Source organism: Bactrocera dorsalis, chromosome 5 (genome assembly GCF_023373825.1).
Source record: "Bactrocera dorsalis isolate Fly_Bdor chromosome 5, ASM2337382v1, whole genome shotgun sequence".
NCBI lineage: Eukaryota > Metazoa > Arthropoda > Insecta > Diptera > Tephritidae > Bactrocera > Bactrocera dorsalis.
In genome coordinates this window covers 21,994,193-22,015,978 of record NC_064307.1, presented here as the reverse complement: position 1 = coordinate 22,015,978, position 21,786 = coordinate 21,994,193, and the positions used below count along the sequence as shown (strand labels likewise).

Genomic DNA, 21,786 nt, shown 5'->3' with positions numbered 1-21,786 from the left:
AGAAATTCTGATTTTTTGGGAAAAAAAATATTTGAAACTGAAAATTGGAGTTTTGGCGACATTAAAAAAAAAATTAAAATTTCAGTAAAAATTTCGCGACATTTCTTTCTTCGAAATAGTTGTCCAAGTCTTTAGGAATTGTATCTCGAAGACCTGTATAAAATTTCATGAAGATCTTATAAAAAAAAAAAACAATTTTTTGAAACCCGTAAACCCACGTAACCCTTTCACTGCATACTTAAACACTTCAAATGTTTAGTTTTTGAAAAAATATCTTACATTTTCGATAATAAATGAAGCCTATCACAATAGCTGGAGCTGAGAGCAGAAAAGCGAACAACCTAAAACAGCTGTCCCAACAAACAGCTAGTACTTCGGTGCAACCTTGGGTTAACATATGTATGTTCTGACGCAAGTGCAATATTTGTATTCATTTTAGGCATTTATTTGTCATTTAAGGCGCTATATTCAATCACAAGTAACAAAAATGAGTTTTTTATGCTATTTTTTAAAAATTGTATTTTTTAAAAATAGGGACGCTACAAAAGTAGATCGATGAGCCCAGCAAACGACGTCATATTTTTCCCACTCTTTTGACATTTCTCTTCAGTAAGGTTTGCCATTGCATCGTGGAAAGATCCAACAACGAGTCGAAATTATTGAAAAATTTACTACCGAAATTCGAAGTCAGTGGCCTCATTTTTAAGAGCACTACGTCCAATTTATGATCCTCATAATCGTACTGCCAGATCAAAAATGTAGCGTCCAGTGGAAAAATTTGAATTCACTGGCACAATACAAAATGTTCTCGTGCCAGTGAGACAAAGAAGTGCTCGTAGTGTAGAGAATATTCCGGCCGCTAGCAACTCAAATCAGTCTCTCACACGTCGTTCTAAAGCGTTGGGCATCTCTGTAACATCGTTGTGGCGAATTTTACAAAAAGATATTGACCTACATCCTTACAAGAGTAAATTAACGCAACAACTAAAGCCGCTTGACCACCAGAATCGTCGTAAGCTCGTGAATTAGGCTGAGCCAGGATTTTCCTCGAAAAATCATCTTCAGCGATGAGGCTTATTTCTCGCCAAATGGTTTGGTCAATAAACAAAATATGCGTTATTTATCAGGCAGTAATCCATACGTAATACAAGAATCACTATTGCATCCCGAAAAAAATACGGTTTTGTGCGGTTTATGGACCGGCGGCGTCATTGGATCGTACTGCTTTCGTAATGAACAAGATCGGGACCTTACCGAATATTTTTGACTCTAAATGGATGATATGAACTTGGACAATAGCGGTTCCAATAGCAGGGTGCCAAAAGCCACACAGCAAATGTCACAATCGATTTATTGAAAATCAAATTTAGTGAACGTGTTGTATCACGAAATGGCCCAGTCAATTGGTCGACTCGATGCTGCGATTTGACGACGGTAGACTATTTCATGTGGGGATACGTCAAGTTTATGGTTTACGCCAACAAGCCAGCGACGATTGATGAAGTTCGTACGCATATCGAACGTGAAATTGCAGCAGAAAACCGTCAAAAATTGAGTTCAGCGTCTGGACTTCTGCATGCGTGCACGTGGTGGCCATGAAAAAAAAATCGAGTGCCATTGAAACTCTTATTTATCTACACTACACCATGGCCTTATGTACCTAAAGGTACTTCTCTAGCTTTAATCCTTGCAAGTTGCAAGAGAATGAAATATTCGATTATACCCGAACTTAGCTCTTACTTAATTGTTTCATATAAAGTTGAATGTTGAAAGGAAACAAAGATATAATAAGTGTAATATATATCCCTAAAAAATCAAACTTCTGGTAAAATACGATGACAATTTGTGAAGATCGCACCATTTGAAAAGTTTTTTCTATAAATTTTGAGAAATCTCAAATAATGGTGACAACTTTCTTACAAAAATACATAATTGATTTTTGTACTGCTGGGAGTATTTCTTTTTAATAAAACCCTTTGGCAGAATTCAGTTATTTGGTCTTAATATTTAATCTCACTATTTCTAAAATTACTAACCTCAAAGCGCACTCCACTGGAGTGGAAATTTTAGTTAAATTTCTCAATAAAATTATAATTTTCTTTTAAATATTATTATCTCAAAGTTGATATAAATATCGTTTGTTTACTTAGTTTTTAATGCGATTTTTTTTAAATAATCCCATTATTGTCTGTTTCTCATGACGCTTGTGCGTACGATTTTTCTGAGACAATCATTATATGGAAGTTCGGCGCACCCACTGGAACATTTTCGACCAAATTAAACCGCAATTCGCTTTATCCGAGTACATTAACACAGTATCTTCTAAGACAACAGTTCATTCGACAAAATCTCCTCAAATAAATACAACAATTGTTTTATTATTATGTTAAATTTATTAATATGTTATTGTGTGGTCCGATGACGTAAAGCACCGGCAAATATGAGCTGATTGGATCGTTTTGCCGGTTTGTTTTATCAAATCATTATTTTGTATTATGTAATTTGTTTATTAATGCGTCTCGAAGCAACGCAACTTTTAGCAAAAATTTTCCACATTTGTGGAAATTATTTTAGTTTTCATAGTGATGCAATCTGAACTTAAAATTCGAGTTCGGTTTACAAAATTTTCAGGGGAATCACAGGAATTTATTTATTTTTTTTTTTGTACATTAATAATGACCTCTTTTTAAGATCGCGTAGAAGTGACAAAAAATTTTCGTATTTATGTATGTATATGTTCATGTATTTGACAAAAGTGGATTAACCCATTCAATTTCACTGTCTCCTCTCTTTGTCTTGACCACTCCATTTTTAATATAATCAAGGCTAAGTTGAAATTACCATTTATTGATAAGAGTATTTTTATACCCTGAACAGCGTGTATTGATTTTGACGTGAAAACGTCGGAGACTCTATAAATAACAGTTTTTCAATAAGAGCGTAACAAATTCTTTATTCCTGTCAAAGTACATTCGATGTCATTATGTATGGCACTCGATTTCTTTTGCATAGCCACCACGGGCAGGCTTGCAGAAGTCCAGACACTGAACCCAATTTTCGACGGTTTTCAAGTAAAAATCGGCCGTTATTGCTGCAATTTCACTTTCGATATTCGTACGAAGTTTATCAACCGTCATTGGCTTGTTGGCATAGACCATAGATTTGACGTAGCCTCACAGGAAATAGTCTAACGGCCAATTGGCTGTGCCATCACTTTCACCAAACTTGGTTTCCAATAAATCGAATGTGGCATTCGCGCCGTACTCTTGGAACTACATATTCTCCAAGTCCATATCATCCAATTTGGGCTAAAAATATTCGGTTATCATTAAGCGGTAGCGATTCCCATTCACAGTAACGTGCCGATCTTGATCATCACGGAAGAAGTACGGCCCAATGACGCCGCCGGTCCATAAACCGCACCACTGCAATCCGGGGTGCAATGGGGACTCATGGAGTATGTGTGAATTGCTGGCTCATCAATAACTTTTTGACAAAGCCATTCAGTCAGAAATGAGCGATGAAAAAACGGATCATTTTCAAGTTGTTCCTCAGTCCAATTCACGAACATACGACGATTCTGGTTTTCAAGCAGCTTCAGTTCTTGCGTCAATTTGATCTTTTAAGGATGTAAGACCAGATCTTTTCTGAAAACTCGCCACAACGACGTCGGAGAGAAAAATAATTTTTTCCTATATTTTTCGAAGGATTTTTGATGATGAAACTTCTTTACTCGTCATAATAACCAGCTCTTCGACATAAAAAAAACATAGTACCCTCATACGTAATTTATATAACTAATACAGTCAATAACAAGTAAGCCTCCCTAATATTCAAATAATTTCACTTCCTCCAAGCTTCTAAAATTACGAAAATGTGACTTACACGCTTTTAAAACGCGATCGCCAAAATGCAAATAAGGAAATATTTATACACCACCTAAGGGCAGGCAAAAAGTCGTTTACAATTCGCATTTCAATATTAGTCATGAGCGCGAATTAAAAGTAACAACTGTACAACTTGTCTGTCTGCATTTGCGGTGTCTGCGCTGCAGTTATAAAAAGAGACCGGCAAAAATAAGTGAAATTATTTGGTTTGCATTTGGCGCGAGCGTGATTTCTTTGTTCAACTTGTATGCAAGGGTTCGGGTGTATGTAGATATTTATGTAGGTGTGTATGTTCATAGGTATATGTGTGTATTAAAAATAAGCTAAATTAATTTGTTGCTTATCGCTTCGTTTGCTGTTTTTTTCAATAAAATTTTGAGATGCTGTACTGAAATGCTTGAAAACCTCTTTTATTGACGAATTCTCGGAACAAAGTATTTCAACTTTATAATTTTTATATGGCATACAATTATTCAATAAATTTCGATTGATAGTGTTGGGTGATCCATTTCGATGTTGCCTACCTTTTTAAACAATAAACACAGACATTTCAAATTTAATGGGGAATGTTTATTATCATTCGAAAGGGCATATTTTGGCATCTATTTTTGGAAGATTATCTCTTTCTCATCCTTTGAGTCCAATTTCGATGACTCGCTCGAGCATTTCGACTGGTAACTGACGAATGGCACGCATGATGTGTTAGTCTAAGGCCTGAATGGTATCATTTTAGAAGAAATATGGACAGATGATACCACCGGCACACAAAATACACCAAACCGTTGTGTTTTCTGGATGAAATGGCAGCTCTTGAATCACTTTAGGTTGCTCTTAGTCCGATTCGCTTGTTTACATACCCATTGCGCCAGAAATGGGTTTTAATCTAAATATAAAATCTCAAAATTAAACGGCAATATTGTCCGTGTTTCAGAATTAGGCAAAATCCCAGGAAGGAAAATATTTTAAAAATTATAAATTTTTACTCAGCATCATCAGCCAAAAAAAAATGCAATATTAATGAATAGAAAATATTTTAAAATCATAATAACACACTCTCTTCTAAATCCTAATTTTTAATGCATATAAATTAATAAAATAATTAATTTTTATAGTGAAATACCCCACTGTGCCTATTAATTATGAATTAGTAACTTGCATTTCTACGTCACAACACTACTTACACGGCAATTACAACATTAGAGAAACTTCCGCTGGTCCATAGCAATCAATCTTTTGGCTCTTTCCAACGCTCGCAATATTTGCTTGTTCTTTTCGGCACTTTATAATGTCATGCTTATACTTGCATACATGTATGTATGTATGTAGACTCAATTTAAATGCAAATCGCAATTTGTTATTTTAGTTTGCGCGGAAACGTTGCAACGGCCGGTGTAATATATTTGTATATAGTATGTTTGTATGTGTATGCATGTATGAATATATGTGGTTTTGCATATGCAGAGTGGCATTAAACGCAAACTAAACCGCATAAACATCGGAAGCAGACACAAAAATAATATGAAAATTTCACAAAGCACATACACACTCACTCGTATGTGACTCATGTGTGCGTGTGTGTATAAATAAACCGCCGGCGGCATACACACCCCTTTTAAGCCCGCCTACAAGCAATTCGCTTTTGCTAATGAGCTTACAGCTTGCATGTTTATAAAAATCGCAAATGCAATTAAGAAGAAAAAATAAAAAATATGAAAAAAAAGTATTTTAAATTACAAAAAAAAAAATACCAAAAAACATATAAATTAAAAATTATGAAAAAATATTTAAAAAATTAAGAAAAATATAAAATAAAGAAAATAAAAAAAAAATTAAAAAAAAAAATAAAATTTAAGAAAATTAATGAACAAATATTAAAAAAAAAATAATAAATAAAAAAAAAACAAATAATAAAAAATATAAAAAATTAAAAAATACAAAAAGACATATAGAAAATAAAATAGAAATACAAAGATAGTAAAAAAATTATTATATACAAAAAAAAATCAAGTAAGAAAAATACAAAAAGACATCTAAGAATAAAATAAAAATTATGAAAAAATATATAAATTAAAAAAAATTTAAAAAACAATAAAAAATTAAAAAATATAAAATTAGAAAAATTTAAATATAAAAAAAATACATACAAATATTAAAAAAATAATAACAATAAAAAATAAAAATAAATAATAGAAATTAAAGAATGCAAAAAATATACAAAAATTAAAAAAATAAAAATAATAAAAAATATTGAAATAACAAAAAATTAAAGAATACAAAAAATATATAAAAAATTAAAATAATAAAAATATCTATAAAAAATAAAATAAAAATTTTTAAATATAACAAAAATTAAAGAACAAAAAAAAAAAATATACAAAAATTAAAAAAATAAAAATAATAACAATAAAAAATGCAATAAAAATTAATTAATATAACAGAAATTAAGAATACAAAAAATATACAAAAAATTAAAAAAATAATAACGATAAAGAGTAAAATATATTGAATATAACAAAAAAATTAAAATAATAGTAAAACTATAAAAAATAAAAATTATTAAAATTTAAAGAAAAAAATATCTTCCTCAAAAAAAAAAAACAAAAATTAAAAAAAAAAATATTATAAAAAACGGAAATAAATCGAGAAGCTCATATGAAATATGCACACTCATACATTCAAGTAAATACAGCCAAGTAATATCGCAAAAACGTGAAGCAGACAGTTAAGTATAGTGGAAAAGCAGTAACAATATAAAAACAGCAACAACAATAATGGCGTTTTTCACGTGTTACAACCGCAGCCAATGCGTCAAACTTTATTGTCACGCCCCAATTATATGAAATTAAAAATACAGTTAACAAAAAAAACTAGATATAACTGTGCTTTAGTTTTATTACTCACGGCATTCGCAAGCGTTAAACAGTTTACGCACGAGCTTTTTTAACTGTCTTTTATGTAAACATGCAACTTCATGCACGAAATGGGAGCTATATATATCAATTAATTATATATTTGTATAGCTGTACGTATTTAGATACATGTAAATGTGTGAAGATATAGAGTACTTGTGCTCAAAGTCCAATAAATGCGTTCGCCAAATTTGCAATACCTCCTTCGCCGACCCACACTTATAAATAAACCAAGAAACAACAAGTTTCTTGACCTCAAGCAGCACGCAGCTTTTTATTTACATATATTTATATATAAATGTATCTTGATGTATGTGTATAATATACAAATACTTATGTAAATTTTTTTATTTGGATTTTTTCTTGCTTCCTTCTAAATTTAGCTGGCGCGTGTCGCCGTCTTAGAAACGGCAATTAATCTTAGAAGCCATATTCAACAGCTGGCTGACTGTTTTTTGTATGTTATTGTTGTGTGTAATCGAACGGAAATGTCAAAGTAAATTGAAACTTGATCAAATATGTGTAACTAAGAGGGTGATGAAGAGTGAAATGGTAGAGAGCAGATAAAAATAAAATTTCGTCTCTAGTTCCGATACGTTGTAGCCAAAGATAGACACTTAATATATATTTTTTTCACTTACCTTAACTCAGGAACCCTAAATTTCTTTACAATAACAGTTAAACACAAATTCCACATCTTCAGTGATGACAAGCCTTTTACTACCAAGCCATTTATGCAAGATAACTTGAAACATCCATCATATAGTATTAAGTATAGTTACTATAAGAAAGGCACCTGTAAAGGATATTACAGCTTCATGCTTATATGAAAAATTGTCTGGCCACAGCGATATAGTGGGAAACTGTAAAGCTGATGAGCTTGCTAGGACTGATACTTCAGTCTCAGTAGTCTCAATGACTGGCAGCAGCTGTTAGCTTCTTGTTGTTCGCTACTGGACTGAAGGGATGGGGATGAGATAGAAACATCTCAACAATATCTCCACGAAAATCCCGCTTTTGCCAGTTCAATGTGAAAACCATCAAGTGAAAAAGCGGAAATAAAAAAAAAACAAACACTTCAGGTTCAGGGCGCTTTGCCCATAGCTGATATCCAACTTCAGGAGTTTTTCGTTTGGCTTCATAAAAGGTTGAACATAACAGTCTAATATCGGTATTCTGCTTGAGACGATTGTCTCATGTCTTTAATTGCCACAATCTTTATTTAGTGACTCTGTTAGTCAGGAGTCTCATTTTGATATTCTGGTAGATCGCACGAGGTCTGCCAGATGTGACTTGTGAAGCTATAGAAAAGAAGAACTCCTGTCTTCGAAATTATAAATTAGCCAATACAAATTTGTACAGGCGTTTAATTTCTCTTCCTGCTAGTTCGTTGGGATATCTGAAGATATGCGCTCCCAAGCGTTTAACCTTCCTTCCTTCTAAACGCGGAACAGTCAAGAAGAAAGTGTTGAGTTGTTTCCACCTCGTCTTCTGCTAACAACTTCTGCAGATGGTGTCTAGTAAGATTTCCAGCTATACAGCATGGTCGACAATAGGGCAATGACTTGTTAAAACCCACACAACAAGGGAGAGGCTAGCCTTACTCTGGGCAAAGAGATTACTAGATCTCTATCCATCGATACTGGGCCAAAATAGACTTTGTTACACCGCATGTATCAATGGAGGCCTAGCCCTGGCCAAGCTTCCGCGAAACCCAGCTTTCTAGTGATGGAGCACAAGAAGATAAGATAGCACCAACCTGGTTCATTTCTACTGATTGCGGTTCTAGAGTGCCTTTCCTTGCTAGCTCATCGCCTTTACAATTGCCTTTGATTTCCCTGTGGCCTGGCCCTCATACCAGTCTTATCGCAAAGACACTCGCTCACTTTCGGTAAGAGACCCCACCTTTTACTAATGGCTCCTCTACAGCAGTATAAGGCAATCGATGCCTTGTTTGCTCTATCTTCGATATTCAGCTTCCATAAAAGCTTCCTATCCAGTACGAGTTCTAGATATTATATTGTATCCGCCGTTTGCAGATGGTATATAGATACTTGGTATCTTTTAGTAAATAAAACCATCTGGGTTGTTTTTTTTTTTTGGGTAGTTAGCGAGACCACTTCCGACTGCCCAATTTGTAATGACGCTAAGATAACCTCGCATTAACTCGTACACGATACTCAGGCACTTTCGTTTGAACATAAGTGCTACATCGTCTGCTTAGGCAATCACCCGGCAGCCGCGATCCTCAAATTTTGTAAGCGGGTCGTTAATGACCAGGCTCCATAGAAGAGCAGAGAGAACTAAAAAACTCTTTTTATTCTGATAAAGCCTCTGGTTCTTCAAAAAACTTGACAAATTCTCTTATTATAAAAAATCAATAGAATATTATTCCAAGATTTTCTTTGGGATTCGAAGTAAATTAAAATTCAAACAAATTGTTTAATGAATATTAATTTAAATTTACTTACAGTAAATTTTGTCAAGCCATTAAATTTCGATGTATTTTTTATTACATATTAACAGCTTTTTTGACTGAACATACACCTCCCTCTTTCCACTGAATAGGCTCTAAGTCTCATATCGCATTTAAGGCAATTTTCGTTAAAATTAAATATTAATAGACAATTAGTTAATTTCATATTTTAATTTAGTTACAATTAAGAATTTCAATTCAATTAAATACAATAAAGATCTATATTCAAAAATAATATCAGACATTACTCTGGGCACTCAACCATTCATGATTTCTTACCGCTTTTATCGCTTATAACAACAACAAAAAGTAATATTACTATGAAAACGTGCCAACACAATGGCAAATTAATGTCAGCTGACTATTCTTTTTTCAAATAGGCTTGTCATTTGACACTTGATATGTTAACTGACATCGCAAGGCGCATGCCAATTTATGCTAAAAGCACCTACTATACATAAATGAATGATTCAGTGACAAGACAGCAATAATGCAATAAAAGTAAATAAGATAAATATGTAAAGCTAATGGCTGAGTGGAAAAGAAATGTGCTGCCGACGATCACAAGACGCTAATGCACTTGTTAATTCTGTTTACTACAAGTGAGCAGAGTTCGTTGCAGGCAGACAATTGCCGGTCATGTGACACAGGAAGCCGTGTGTGGTGTGGTTGGGTGAAAGTATTGTTGTCCAAGCTGAAGGCAAAAGAGTAGTCTGCGACAGCTACTTAGTTTTTTAAACGCGAATCTTGTTCCAATAATAAGAAAATGTCTATGTAAAGGTATGTGTACATAAAAATAGCGTAATTTATTGCTGTTGTAGCGGTAGAAAACCATTTTCAAAATATCTTTGAAAGATCTCATCTGATTAAGAATTCTTAGCAGAACACAAACTCGGTGCGTTTATATTTCATAGACTTCATCGTCGTTGGAATGACGCAGTGGTCACAATATTCTGTTTACCAAGGGGAGTGAAATTCGAACATTCCTCTTCTACAGCGGTAAAAATCCTCCGTCATACAATGCTATGTTCTATCAAGAGTAAAAAACTCAACTGTATGCCTTGTTCGTGGCAATAGTTACGATTGCTATGAAATCCCTTTAAAACTTATCTGCAGGAAATCTTCATTCAGCGCTTCCTCAATCATTACCGTTAGTTTTTAAGTCATAGTCTTAGTCAAGTAGCAAAACGATCAATTCGAAGAACAGTCAAAGTTCTCAGAAAAATATGAGTTTTATACTGAATTTGGTTGAAAGGCTAAACAGGTAAAAGCAGGCTGGAGAAGTGTTCCCTCCATAATTTCAGTACGCTCTGTCTTGAAACCCGGCTCCGGTCTTGAAACCTGCTGTTAGTCGCCGCATTTTTTCGTCGAATTTCCGAGCATTACCCCTGTCAGTCACGCATTTCGTCCTCTCTCTTTTTCTGTCTACAAATGCGTCTCGCTTCCTTCTTCAACTCTCAGTATCTATCCCATCCCGCAGGTGTTGTGGTTCTCCGTCGGGGCAGGCGATATGTTAAAGAACTTCGATTTGATGCAGATTGTGGCTGGAAGTTCATCGACCGCGGTGAATGCCAGAACACGGCGACGGAGTCTCCCATCACGAATCCCACACCGATTTTGCGCTCCTTTAAATGGCTACTGTAGTAAATGTCACAAGAACGTCCTTTTCCCGTCCATCGCACTTCTTGGACGGCGGTGATGTCAGCCTTATGAGGACATCAACTAGCTGAGCGACGGACCCTTCCCAATTAAAGGACCGGACATTCCAGGTGCATGCCCTTAAATCGTAGTCTTTAAAATGTGGCAGTGGTCGTCATCAAAACGGAGTCTCTCATCCGAGGCTGTTTTGATCTTTTCATTGGGTGTGTTTTATGTAAAGGGTCCCAGCGCACAACCCTGGGGAGGGATGTTTCGCCTTCTTACTTTGGCTCGCCTTCAAACGGGTGTTTTTGGAAGTCGTGAGCTGCTTGTGCCATATGTAAAATAATTGTTTCTGGCCACTCCCAAGTGAATGGCGCTCAGAGAACTTTCCTAACTTGCGTGGACTTCTACACATGATTCCATCTTCTGATGAGTATAACATTAACTATAACAAATACTTTCAAATAGATCGTTTCTTAGTTCTAGCTCCTTACCTCCCTAATATATAGAATAGGAATAATATTAAAATATTGTAATCTTCTTCCAAGAGAACGGACTTCAAAAATAACCTTATAGGTATTTGTTTAAACTTAACCTCCAAATAAATTAATGCCACACTTATCTTTGTATACAAATATTTATTCGCATCTTATTTAATCTGTGAGTTAAACGTATATATGTTTCTTTACTCCACAGATACATTGCTGGCCGCTTCAAAATCATTTCGAATTCGGAAACTAAAGGCCTTGGCACATTTGTCGGCACATTTGCATTGCCGTCGCTAATCTTTCTCTCGCTGGTCGAGCTTAATTGGAGCACGGTAAATTGGACCTTCTTACTGGCCATGACGCTATCCAAATCGATTGTATTCTTCGCTGTGCTCGTGATCTCACTGCTTATTACACGACCGCTGAATTATGCGCGCGCCGGCCTCTTGAGTATTTTCTGTACGCAGAGCAATGACTTCGCGATCGGCTATCCGATTGGTATGTAGCAATGTTTGATTCGAAGTTACGTGGAAAATTGCATTTATTTACTTCCTCTTTACAGTAATGGCACTGTACAAAGACGTACATCCCGAGTATGCCTCATATTTGTATTTAATGGCACCCATTTCGTTGGCGCTGCTCAATCCCATCGGCTTGGTGCTAATGGAAATCTCGAAAATCATGCAAACAAAAGCCGAAGCGGTGAGTTTTACGCACAATTTTTCTATAAAATCTTATAAAACATGCACAAATTCAGGCACAAGAGTCGACCATTTGTCCGGACACTTGCCCAGCCGAACAGCTGACGAAGCGTACGCGTTGCTTGGGTGAAAAGCAACTGTTGGTGCTGCACACACTCAAATCGCTCTTCTTCAATCCGATGTTGCTGATGACGCTGCTTGGCGTCGGCGGCGCCTTTGTCTTTCCAAATGGTCTGCCCGAAATGATAGCGAGCGTTTTGCGTGTTTTTGGTCAGTCGTTCTCGGCGACGGCGCTTTTCCTGTTGGGTTTGAAAATCGTCGGACAAGGTGGTTCATTGCGTGGCGCAGGCTTTCTGCTACCCGGCATCTTGATATTGGTTAAAATGTAAGTTTTTGCAAGAAAACATTGCCTACATTTAGGCGTCATACTAACGTCATCTTCTTTACAGTTTGGTCTTGCCACTAGTGTGCCGTCAAACGGTGAATATCATGCAGGCCGGCACAGATTTCAATGACACAACCGAATTGAGCACCTTTGGTTTCTTGTATGGCACTTTTCCGGCGGCACCGGGCGCTTTTGTCATCGCCACACAATACAATGTCGAAGTGGAATTGGTCGCTACGGGCATGGTGCTCTGCACATTTATCTCCGCACCGCTGATGTTCATCTCGGCGAAAATGATTTCCATCACCAATCTGAATCCAGTTGACTATATACATGAGTTGGATGTGTTTTCCTTCGATATAAGCGTTGCCGGTGTGGCCGCCGCCGCTTGGGTTTTGGTGTTATTGATTGTGACGAAACGTTTTAGACGCATGCCGCATCGCGTTACATTCTGTTTGGTGCTGTCGCAGCTGATGTGCTGTGCGGCCGTGATTATCTGGGCGAAATTCGATCATGCCGAGAAGTGGTTGATTTACGTGCAATTTTTCCTCTTCAATATGGGCACATTTAGCAGCCGTTTATGGACAGCCATATTGGCGATTTGCTTGCTCTTCCTGCAGTGTCGCAGCTTGTGTTTCGTGCTCAACATGTGGCCTTATATGGTGAGTGGCGTGGTGCTTAGTTGGTAACATAACCTCATTTCTAATTAATTTTTGTATTTCTACCAATCATTAGATCGCCTTCGCCTGGGGCGTGCCCGCCATAATATCTGGTCTGCTGATCGCTTTGGATAGCAAGATTTTATTGCCTGATAAGCATAATGCCTGCTTTCAATATGGCACCGCGCAGGCTGCAGTCACCGTCTTTATGCTCGTCATGTGTTTCTTTGGTAAGTAGATTTTAACTTTCCGTTACTTAAGGGGTTAAGCCAATCTATAGCAATAAAAAATACCAAATTTCGGCAATTTATTCTGAAAAAAGTGTTCAGATCGAACCAATATATTATATGGCTACCATTCAAACTGTCCGATCAAAACCGAAGATGTTGTATATTTTCGGAAAAGCCGAAATTAAGATTTTTTCTTATTAAATATTGCCTCGAGGACGACGATGAATCGATTTTATTGAGTTTATTTTAATATTGGACTGACCTAACCCCATAAAAATTCTAAAAAAAATTCCTTATGATGAGAAAACTGTGTTTGACAAGTTAAGACAAGCTTTACACTACACTGGCGTCGGTCAGCAGACACGAAGTAACTGCTCAGCACGTGTTATGATGCTTAGACGCAGCTGCAGCTTTTGCGAGTTTGCTGACAAGTTTGTACGTCGAGCGCTGTGTGAAGCTTTGCAGTGATGTTCTCAAAGTTTTCAATCTGATACATACTTATAGTTGCCTTATAATACTATCCCTACAAGTTTAGACTGTTATTTAAACTATATTATGTCATTTTTTTTGCAGTAACCGTTGGGTGTTTGGTTATGCATCAGCGTTATAAGAAGCGTTATGAGAAATATCTGACCTACACACGTGAACTATCCAATCCAGATTCCGGTGAGTTAACTAAAACTCTCACTTTTATAATTTTAGTTACCAAAATTATAATTTTTATTTAACTAGAACCCTCGGACCTACAATCCACCATTTCAACTGCGAATTTGCTCACGAACACCGATGGCGCGCGCCTCTCCAGTGGCAGCGTGCCGGCGCAGAGACGTCGCTATGGTTCTTACTCTTCGTCGGACGACGATGATATTATCTCGACAGCGGATAATGGTCCCAACACAATCGCTGGTGGCTGTGGCGGTGGTGGCGGCGGTACTTGTTGTACCAGCACTACCAGCCCAACAACTACGACGGTTGTTGTAGATATCGAAGATCTGCTGGCCAAATCGGCTGCCGAAGGCGCACGCAAGCGAAGCCACGAAACAGCCACCACGCCGTCAACCGATCAATTCGAAGATGAGTAAGTAAAAGTGGTTTCGCACGCTGCCTAAATTGATTTTAATGTCACATCTTTTCTAGGAATCTCGGCATACGTTCGGGCATCTGTAGTCCGGCTTTCAATTGTGGTGCGGGCTCTTCACGTCAAAATTGTCAATCGATTATCGAACGCTATCACGATCAGTCACGCCGTGGTCTAGAGCCATTAGAATATGCTAATGATGCTGATGAGTATCAGACTTTGAAGCATACAGTATTGCTAATCTTGCTGCTCTGCTCAATGTTTGTGGTATGTATAATTAAAAATGCCGAAAAATTTCTTAAACAGCTACCGTCTGCAACAGCAAATGAATGACTGTTATAATATTTTTTTTTCAGGGTCTATCTGTCTCCATTTGGACTTTGGTAATGGATGGCATGTCTGGTATTTACTTGGAACTGAGTTTTCTCGACGCTTTCTTGAACTTCGGTCAGAGCTTAGTCGTTTTGGCGCTATTTATCACTGACACTAGTGAATTGCTGACACCATTCGTTAAGATTTGGCGCAAGTTGTGGTGCGTAGCCAGTTTATTGCGTCTGAAAAATGCTGTTTACTAAACAAGTTGTGTTTTTCTTTTATTTGTATTTGCTTAGGTATGGCGCAAACGTATTAACCCTACCACTATGGACAAGCCTCACGCCGGAGACCAAGCATATTTGTGAGCAGTTCCGCAATCATCATTTGGAGAATTGCAAGAAGGACATTGCCAAGGATCGAAGGTTTGTTTCATACTATATTCTTTGTGCGATTTCATTTTGCATATTTTATATATTTTTACAACTATAAATTTGACCAAAAAAAAATTCATTGAGTTCGTATTAACCCATTTTTCAATAAAGTAAATTTTATCTTTTGGTAGGATTATTAGATTTTACTTTTTTTTTTGCAAATAACTGATTTCAAATTCCTTAGATGCCTTGTGGATATAGAGGTGATGAGAGAAGAGAACTTTTTAGTGTTTACTCAAATGTTTTGCAAATGTAAAGTGCTGAGTAAAATTTTATGTATAGGTTAGAATAGAATATCTTCTAATCGTTTTGTAATTGGTTCTAGATTGCTTTTTACTAATCAAAATTTACAGCTTTTAAAGCGAATGATTTTCATATCATTAATTATAAGCGAGAAAACACTTCTCCAGCCTGCTGAAGGGCAGCGAAAGCATAACGCTGGGAGAAGGCGAACCCGATTCCCCAATCGAGGACGATGGAGCAAACGTTCCATTGCTCGATTATGATGAGGTTCGAAGTCTCAAGAACAACACGGGGCTTATGGATTGCTGGCAGAGGTATTCAAATACGGCGGCGAAGAACTGATAAGAAGCATGCTCGATAATTTTAATTTGAATGTGCTCTGCCCAATCCGCAACTACTGTGGAGTAAGCCTCCTCAACATCTCATGAAAGGTTCTATCGGCCAACATGTGTTCGTGCAAGAGATAATTTGAAGCCGATAATGAATATTTGTGAAAATGTGTTTTTTTTGGAATACGGTGTTCAGTTGTAAATATAATTTGATTTTAAAAAACTTTTGTCATGCTTTCATGGATATCATGCATTCATGTATACATGTTTTCGGATATATATTTAACAATTAGTTTAAACTGAGTCAAGTTCATTTGATACTGCATAGTATTTTCTTTTAATATCAGCTGATTGAAGTGTTTTTAGAAGGTATGTAATTTCAATTTCTTCAGCAATCACAACATTCAGCAGCTAATGCCACATTTACACCGCAAAAAGCTAATTGCAGAAGAAAGTTTTGAATGCATTTTAATATAGCGCTTGGAAATTGGTTGAATTAGAAATAAATCATAATAAATCAATTGCTTTTTTCGCATTTTAATCTCGAAAGCCATATAATACTATGTATGGCATATTGAATAATTACACTATGCATGGCAATGAACTAGTTTTTTTTATATTTATATTACCATAATATTGTTTATAATCTGATGAAGCTCTAGCACCGGTGATATTAGGTTTTTAAAATTACACGTTTTGGTACAATTCGCTCATTTAGTGTGTTAGTGCGTAATTTTTAGGTTAGGTAATTTTATAAAATAAAATAAAAATTAAATTTCTGGACAGAAGTCCACACCTTAATAGTTAAAAAAGTTGTTGCAAACAAACAATGCATTATTGAAATGACATTTAAATTTTTTTTTTTGAAATTTCGAAAAAAGTAAAATAAATAAAATGTTTTTTTCCAAATAAATGATTGAAATTTTTAAAATATATGTTTAATCTCTAAAGCCTACAAAAGAGGTCTGTTCACGATAATTTTATGGTTCTGAAACTATATTTTATTATGTAGCTTGTTCACCTATTTGACTACCACAATCTCATTTATTTTTGAAATACTTAATTATTTATTATTAAACATAAATTATTTATATAAGAAATATTTCCGAAGTATATTCTGCTTCAGTAGCACACTTTCTCCTACAATTCTGCATTTTCATAATTTTTCCCGATTTTTTTTACTCCCAACAGGTGGCGCATCAGAGTGTATCGCAAAGTATTTTACGGCACCGAATTCGTGGATTGGCTACTCGAAGTTGGTCTTGCCAAGGATCGCCTGGAGGCTGTGCACTACGCTAGACATTTAGTGGACGGACGTGTTTTACGGCATATAAATAATGTTTATCATTTTGAGGATAAACAGTTATTATATAATTTCTGTGCGCGCCTGTAAATTAGCGCAGCAACAACAAAACGTTAAATGCGTAAAGGAGCTACGTAAGCTACAAGGAATCTATTTTCCTCTTTCTTCTTTTTAGTTTTTTGTTTTTTAAATGGATGAAGTTGTACCAAGGCGTTGGACGTGGTGCTGTGATGCGTGTCAAAAGTTATTTTCATGTAAATTTATAAGTACATAGAAATGTATATTATAATACACATATACATACATACACACATATAGCAGCATATATAGTTTATGTATATTTTAGTTATTGAAAGTTACTGGCGTAAGCAGCCATTTGCGTGATTAACTTGCATATAATCTTCCCACTAACCGCAATTAGTAAAACATTATGTCTGATTGATTTATTACAGTTGCGGTTTATTGTAAACTTTGATTAACGGTTAAGAATTTTGTATTAACTAGTCGTTTTAGTTTTTTATTTCGTTTGTATGTGTATGTGTAAAAATCATATCACAAAGAATTTTTAGCTTTCAATTAGTAATTTGCAACAATTGTGCAACTATTAAGTATTTTGTTGTAGTTTAATTCGTTTTTGTGTTTTAGTTCAATTTAATATTTTTTTATTTTATTTTTTTATTTATTTTATTTTATTTTTATTTTATTTTTTTTTTAATTTAATTTTATTTTTTTTTTTTAATTTTATTTTAAATTTAATATTTTTTTAATTTTTTATTTAAAATTTTTTTTTTTTAATTTTTTTATTTAAAGTTTTGTGCATTTTTATTGTTTTACTCTATAGTGTATTTGAATTGTACATATACATACATATGTATGTGTACACGCTATGCCAAATATCTATTGTAAATTAGGGAATTATTTAGAGGTTAAGTATACGAAACGTATTTTTTGCATGGAAAAAAACGGATAATTTTATTGTGAAAAATTTTGAAAAATTGCTAGGCGTAAGTTGATATAAAGATTGTGATTGCTTTTAAGCACTATTCGGTTTATAAGCAAGTGCAGTTAGCTGTAATATTTTATAAAAATATAAGAAGATAATAAAGAAAACGATAATAAATTTGCTACGGTCACAAAGAAGCTGAAAAAAGAATGCGAAAAATGTGTTTTTAATGTTGGTATGGAAATATTTTTTATAAAAATTATATTTTAGCGGAGCATGTTTGTCTTTTTCGAATTCTACACACATATACGACGGCGGTGCGATAAGTGCTCAGTCTCAACATCCATAATACCAAGGATTTTGGAAAAAAATATATATGTATATGTTGTAATGGTTATCTATACACTGTCTGGGTGGGAAGACACAAGTTACTTATAATCTAGTAGAAGATCTAAAAAACAAGATGTTTCGATAGAGAAGCTAAGTATTGATTCTACAGTTGGATCTATGTAACCGGCACGGATCCCCATTTTTCTTCGCCCAAAGGACTATCAACTGGGCAGCATTTCTCGATATTACTTACTTCTACAACAATAACAGCAAGTGCTAGGTGAGTAGGCTATATGGGTCATGCTAAGGGTTGGTTAGAGCCATGTAAGAAATCAAGTATTACATTAGTTTGGTATGTTGGGATCGATTTTGGATAATAATATGACCATATGTGCAACGGTAAGTAGTAAGTGGATAAGATAGGATAAATAGATGAGGATTGCACCGCGACCTAAGGTCTATTGTGCCCTCTCCTCCATCTCCGCGAATAAAAAGACTTAGAGTTGCAAGTACAAAATTATATAGTGCAGAGTGGAATCGTTCCATTCAGCCTTACTGCTGAGGGTATTTTCTTAGTAAAGTTTACCTTTTTGGTAATACTGAGAAGAGTCAATGTCATTTCACCACTAAAGTCCTTCATACGCTGGTATGACATTACCTTACCTCTGCCAAACTCTTCTGTTGTTATTTGAAACAGTCTGTATTTGGCTACCTGACCGATTACTACGTGAAGTGGTGCGAGTGAGAGTCATATGAAGTAGCAATTTGAAAATATAGTAATATGAGTTGGTGGTACCATACTTGTATGATTTATAGGGGATGCGTGGACCAAGGATATCTCATGGCTCACAATTGATGAATATGTAGACAACAATGAACTGTATTTTGGTGTAATAACTTGTTATAAAGTATACTGGTCAGTATACGAACAATTTTCGTTTGCGTTTGAATTGAGTTTTTTTAAGTTAGTAGTCTGGTAACTAGGGTTCAAAAAATCGAAACTTTTTTTGCTTAATTTGAAAGTACAATGTTTTGAGAATGTACTGTAACAAGTAAGGAAGCGCTAAGTTCGGGTGTCACCGAACATTTTATACTCTCTCATGATGAAGTGATAATCGAGATTTCAGTATCCGTCATTTACGTTTTTTTTTTTTGCTGTAAAATTAATTATATATGTAGTTCCTGAGGTATGGTTTTTGGTCTATAAGTGGGCGACGCCACGCCCATTTTCAATTTTTAAGAAAAGCCTGGGTGCAACTTCCTTCTGCCATTTCTTCCGTAAAATTTAGTGTTTCTGACGTTTTTTGTTAGTCGGTTGTCGCACTTTTAGTCATTTTCAACATAACCTTTGTATGGGAGGTGGGCGTGGTTATTATCCGAATTCTTCCATTTTTGAACTGTATATGGAAATGCCTGAAGAGACTCTGTAGAGTTTGGTTGACATAGCTGTAGTAGTTTCCGAGATATGTACAAAGTATGTAGGGGGCGGGGCCACGCCCATTTTCCCCCAAAAATTACGTACAAATATGCCCCTCCCTAATGCGATCCTTTGTGTCAAATTTGACTTTAATATCTTTATTTATGGCTTAGTTATGACACTTTATAGGTTTTCGGTTTCCGCCATTTTGTGGGCGTGGCAGTGGACCGATTTTGCCCATCTTCGAACTTGACCTTCTTATGGAGCCAAGAAATACGTGTACCAAGTTTCATCATGATATCTCAATTTTTACTCAAGTTACAGCTTGCACGGACGGACGGACGGACGGACAGACAGACATCCGGATTTCAACTCCCTGATCGCTTTGGTATATGTAACCCTATATCTGACTCTTTTAGTTTTAGGACTTACCGTTATGTGAACAAAACTATAATACTCTCCTTAGCAACTTTGTTGCGAGTGTATACAAATTTCAGACAGAAATTCGAAATATTTCGGGAGTTATAACGAGTTTCCTAGAGCACCTCGGAAACCTTTATTTCACCCGTAACTTTTTATTTTACAACCCTTTCTGTACTAAAATAAAAGAAATTTTTTTTTTCAAAGCCCGCCATTTTGTTATTTACCCTTGAAATTTAACTTCAGTAGTTCCGAACAGAATGACATGTCTATAGATTAAGAATAATCAAGAATATTTGATTTCAGATAACATCAAGAGCCAAAATCACCCGGACCACCCACGTGCATTTGTTTTTGAGGTTCCAACTTCGAGTGACAATAATAATAGCAAACAAGTATTAAATTAAATTATTTCAAATAAACTCTTTTTTTATATTTTCACTGTGTAAATTAAAACACTCTAAATATTCAAGATAATTCATTTTTATTTTCCTATAAAAAACCACCCTCCAAAGAAGTCATGAAAATATGCATAAGTTACCAGACTACTACCTTAATTCATTTAATGCTATCGATAATACAGAAAGATTGTTGCTGCACACGCTCAGTAAGCCACGCTCTCAAGCATCAAGTACGTGTTTGAAATATAAAATTGTAACTGAACTGCCAAACAAATTTCGTACACCAGTGGCGTTTTTAGTGACCATTATATATTTATTTTCAACACTTATTTTTTATTTGAAAAAATTTTATAAATCGCTCGTCGCTTAAAAATATATAGTACTTTGTGTACAAATTTTCCAAATAATATTTGAATTTTTACTATAATTGCTCGTACGCAGCAAGCCTCTTTGTTGAATTTCAATTGGCTGAAGTGACACAATTTTTTTTTTAATGTGACGGTTTTTTGTAAAAACAATAACAAGAAAATACCAACTAAAAGAGGTTCCTTGAGTATATGCGGATATACATACATATATCTATAACTATATATCGATTTACAATCGAATAGTTTGTTCTTTATTTCATTTCAGCATGTCAATAGCCTTAAAATTTATTCCAAATATTGCCTCTATGTTCCACTTATCTTTGGCAGGCCACCCAGTCGTTATAAATACGAGTAAAGGGTGTCTGTTTTAGAGTTATATAATATTTATATAATACTATAATATTTATTTCAAATGTGGGCATTCAAATTTGTTGGCGTCATTAGTTCGAAAATATTATAGAATTAGTGATTCAGATTAACATTAGGCATTCGACTTCTTCAACTGCACCTTATGAAAATATATCGGTCGAATTTTTCTAATAAAGCGTCGAATATTATAACCAACTGGTCAGTGTCGGTTGCAAATACTTGAACAACAAAGTCAATTTTTTTGAAGTATCCCTGTGCTAAATTGACGAAAATTCGTCTATTTCGAGGTTTCCTACGTTTTTAAAGAACAACACAAAAACTTCAAATTTATTGGAGTTTGTTTATTACCTTTCGAAAGAACATTCTTTGGCATTTATTTTTTGGAGATTATCTCTTTCAAATGTTGGCCGAGGCTAGGTCTTAGATGGTTCATCCATGGAGTCCCATTTTCGATGACTCGTTC

General features: G+C 35.2%; 1 protein-coding gene across 1 annotated transcript in view; it reads left to right on the top strand.

Moving 5' to 3' along the window:
- LOC105230089 (integral membrane protein GPR155) overlaps positions 1-17,623 on the top strand; it is a 46,862-nt gene extending 29,239 nt beyond the window's left edge. Inside the window, exons 2-12 of the mRNA XM_011210674.4 lie at positions 11,610-11,899; positions 11,964-12,103; positions 12,159-12,487; positions 12,552-13,149; positions 13,223-13,376; positions 13,950-14,042; positions 14,109-14,454; positions 14,514-14,721; positions 14,811-14,986; positions 15,066-15,191; positions 16,964-17,623. Coding sequence (XP_011208976.1) covers positions 11,610-11,899; positions 11,964-12,103; positions 12,159-12,487; positions 12,552-13,149; positions 13,223-13,376; positions 13,950-14,042; positions 14,109-14,454; positions 14,514-14,721; positions 14,811-14,986; positions 15,066-15,191; positions 16,964-17,165 — 2,662 coding nt within the window. The 3' untranslated portion in view covers positions 17,166-17,623. The remainder of the gene's footprint in view (positions 1-11,609; positions 11,900-11,963; positions 12,104-12,158; positions 12,488-12,551; positions 13,150-13,222; positions 13,377-13,949; positions 14,043-14,108; positions 14,455-14,513; positions 14,722-14,810; positions 14,987-15,065; positions 15,192-16,963) is intronic.
- Positions 17,624-21,786: the final 4,163 nt, after the last annotated feature.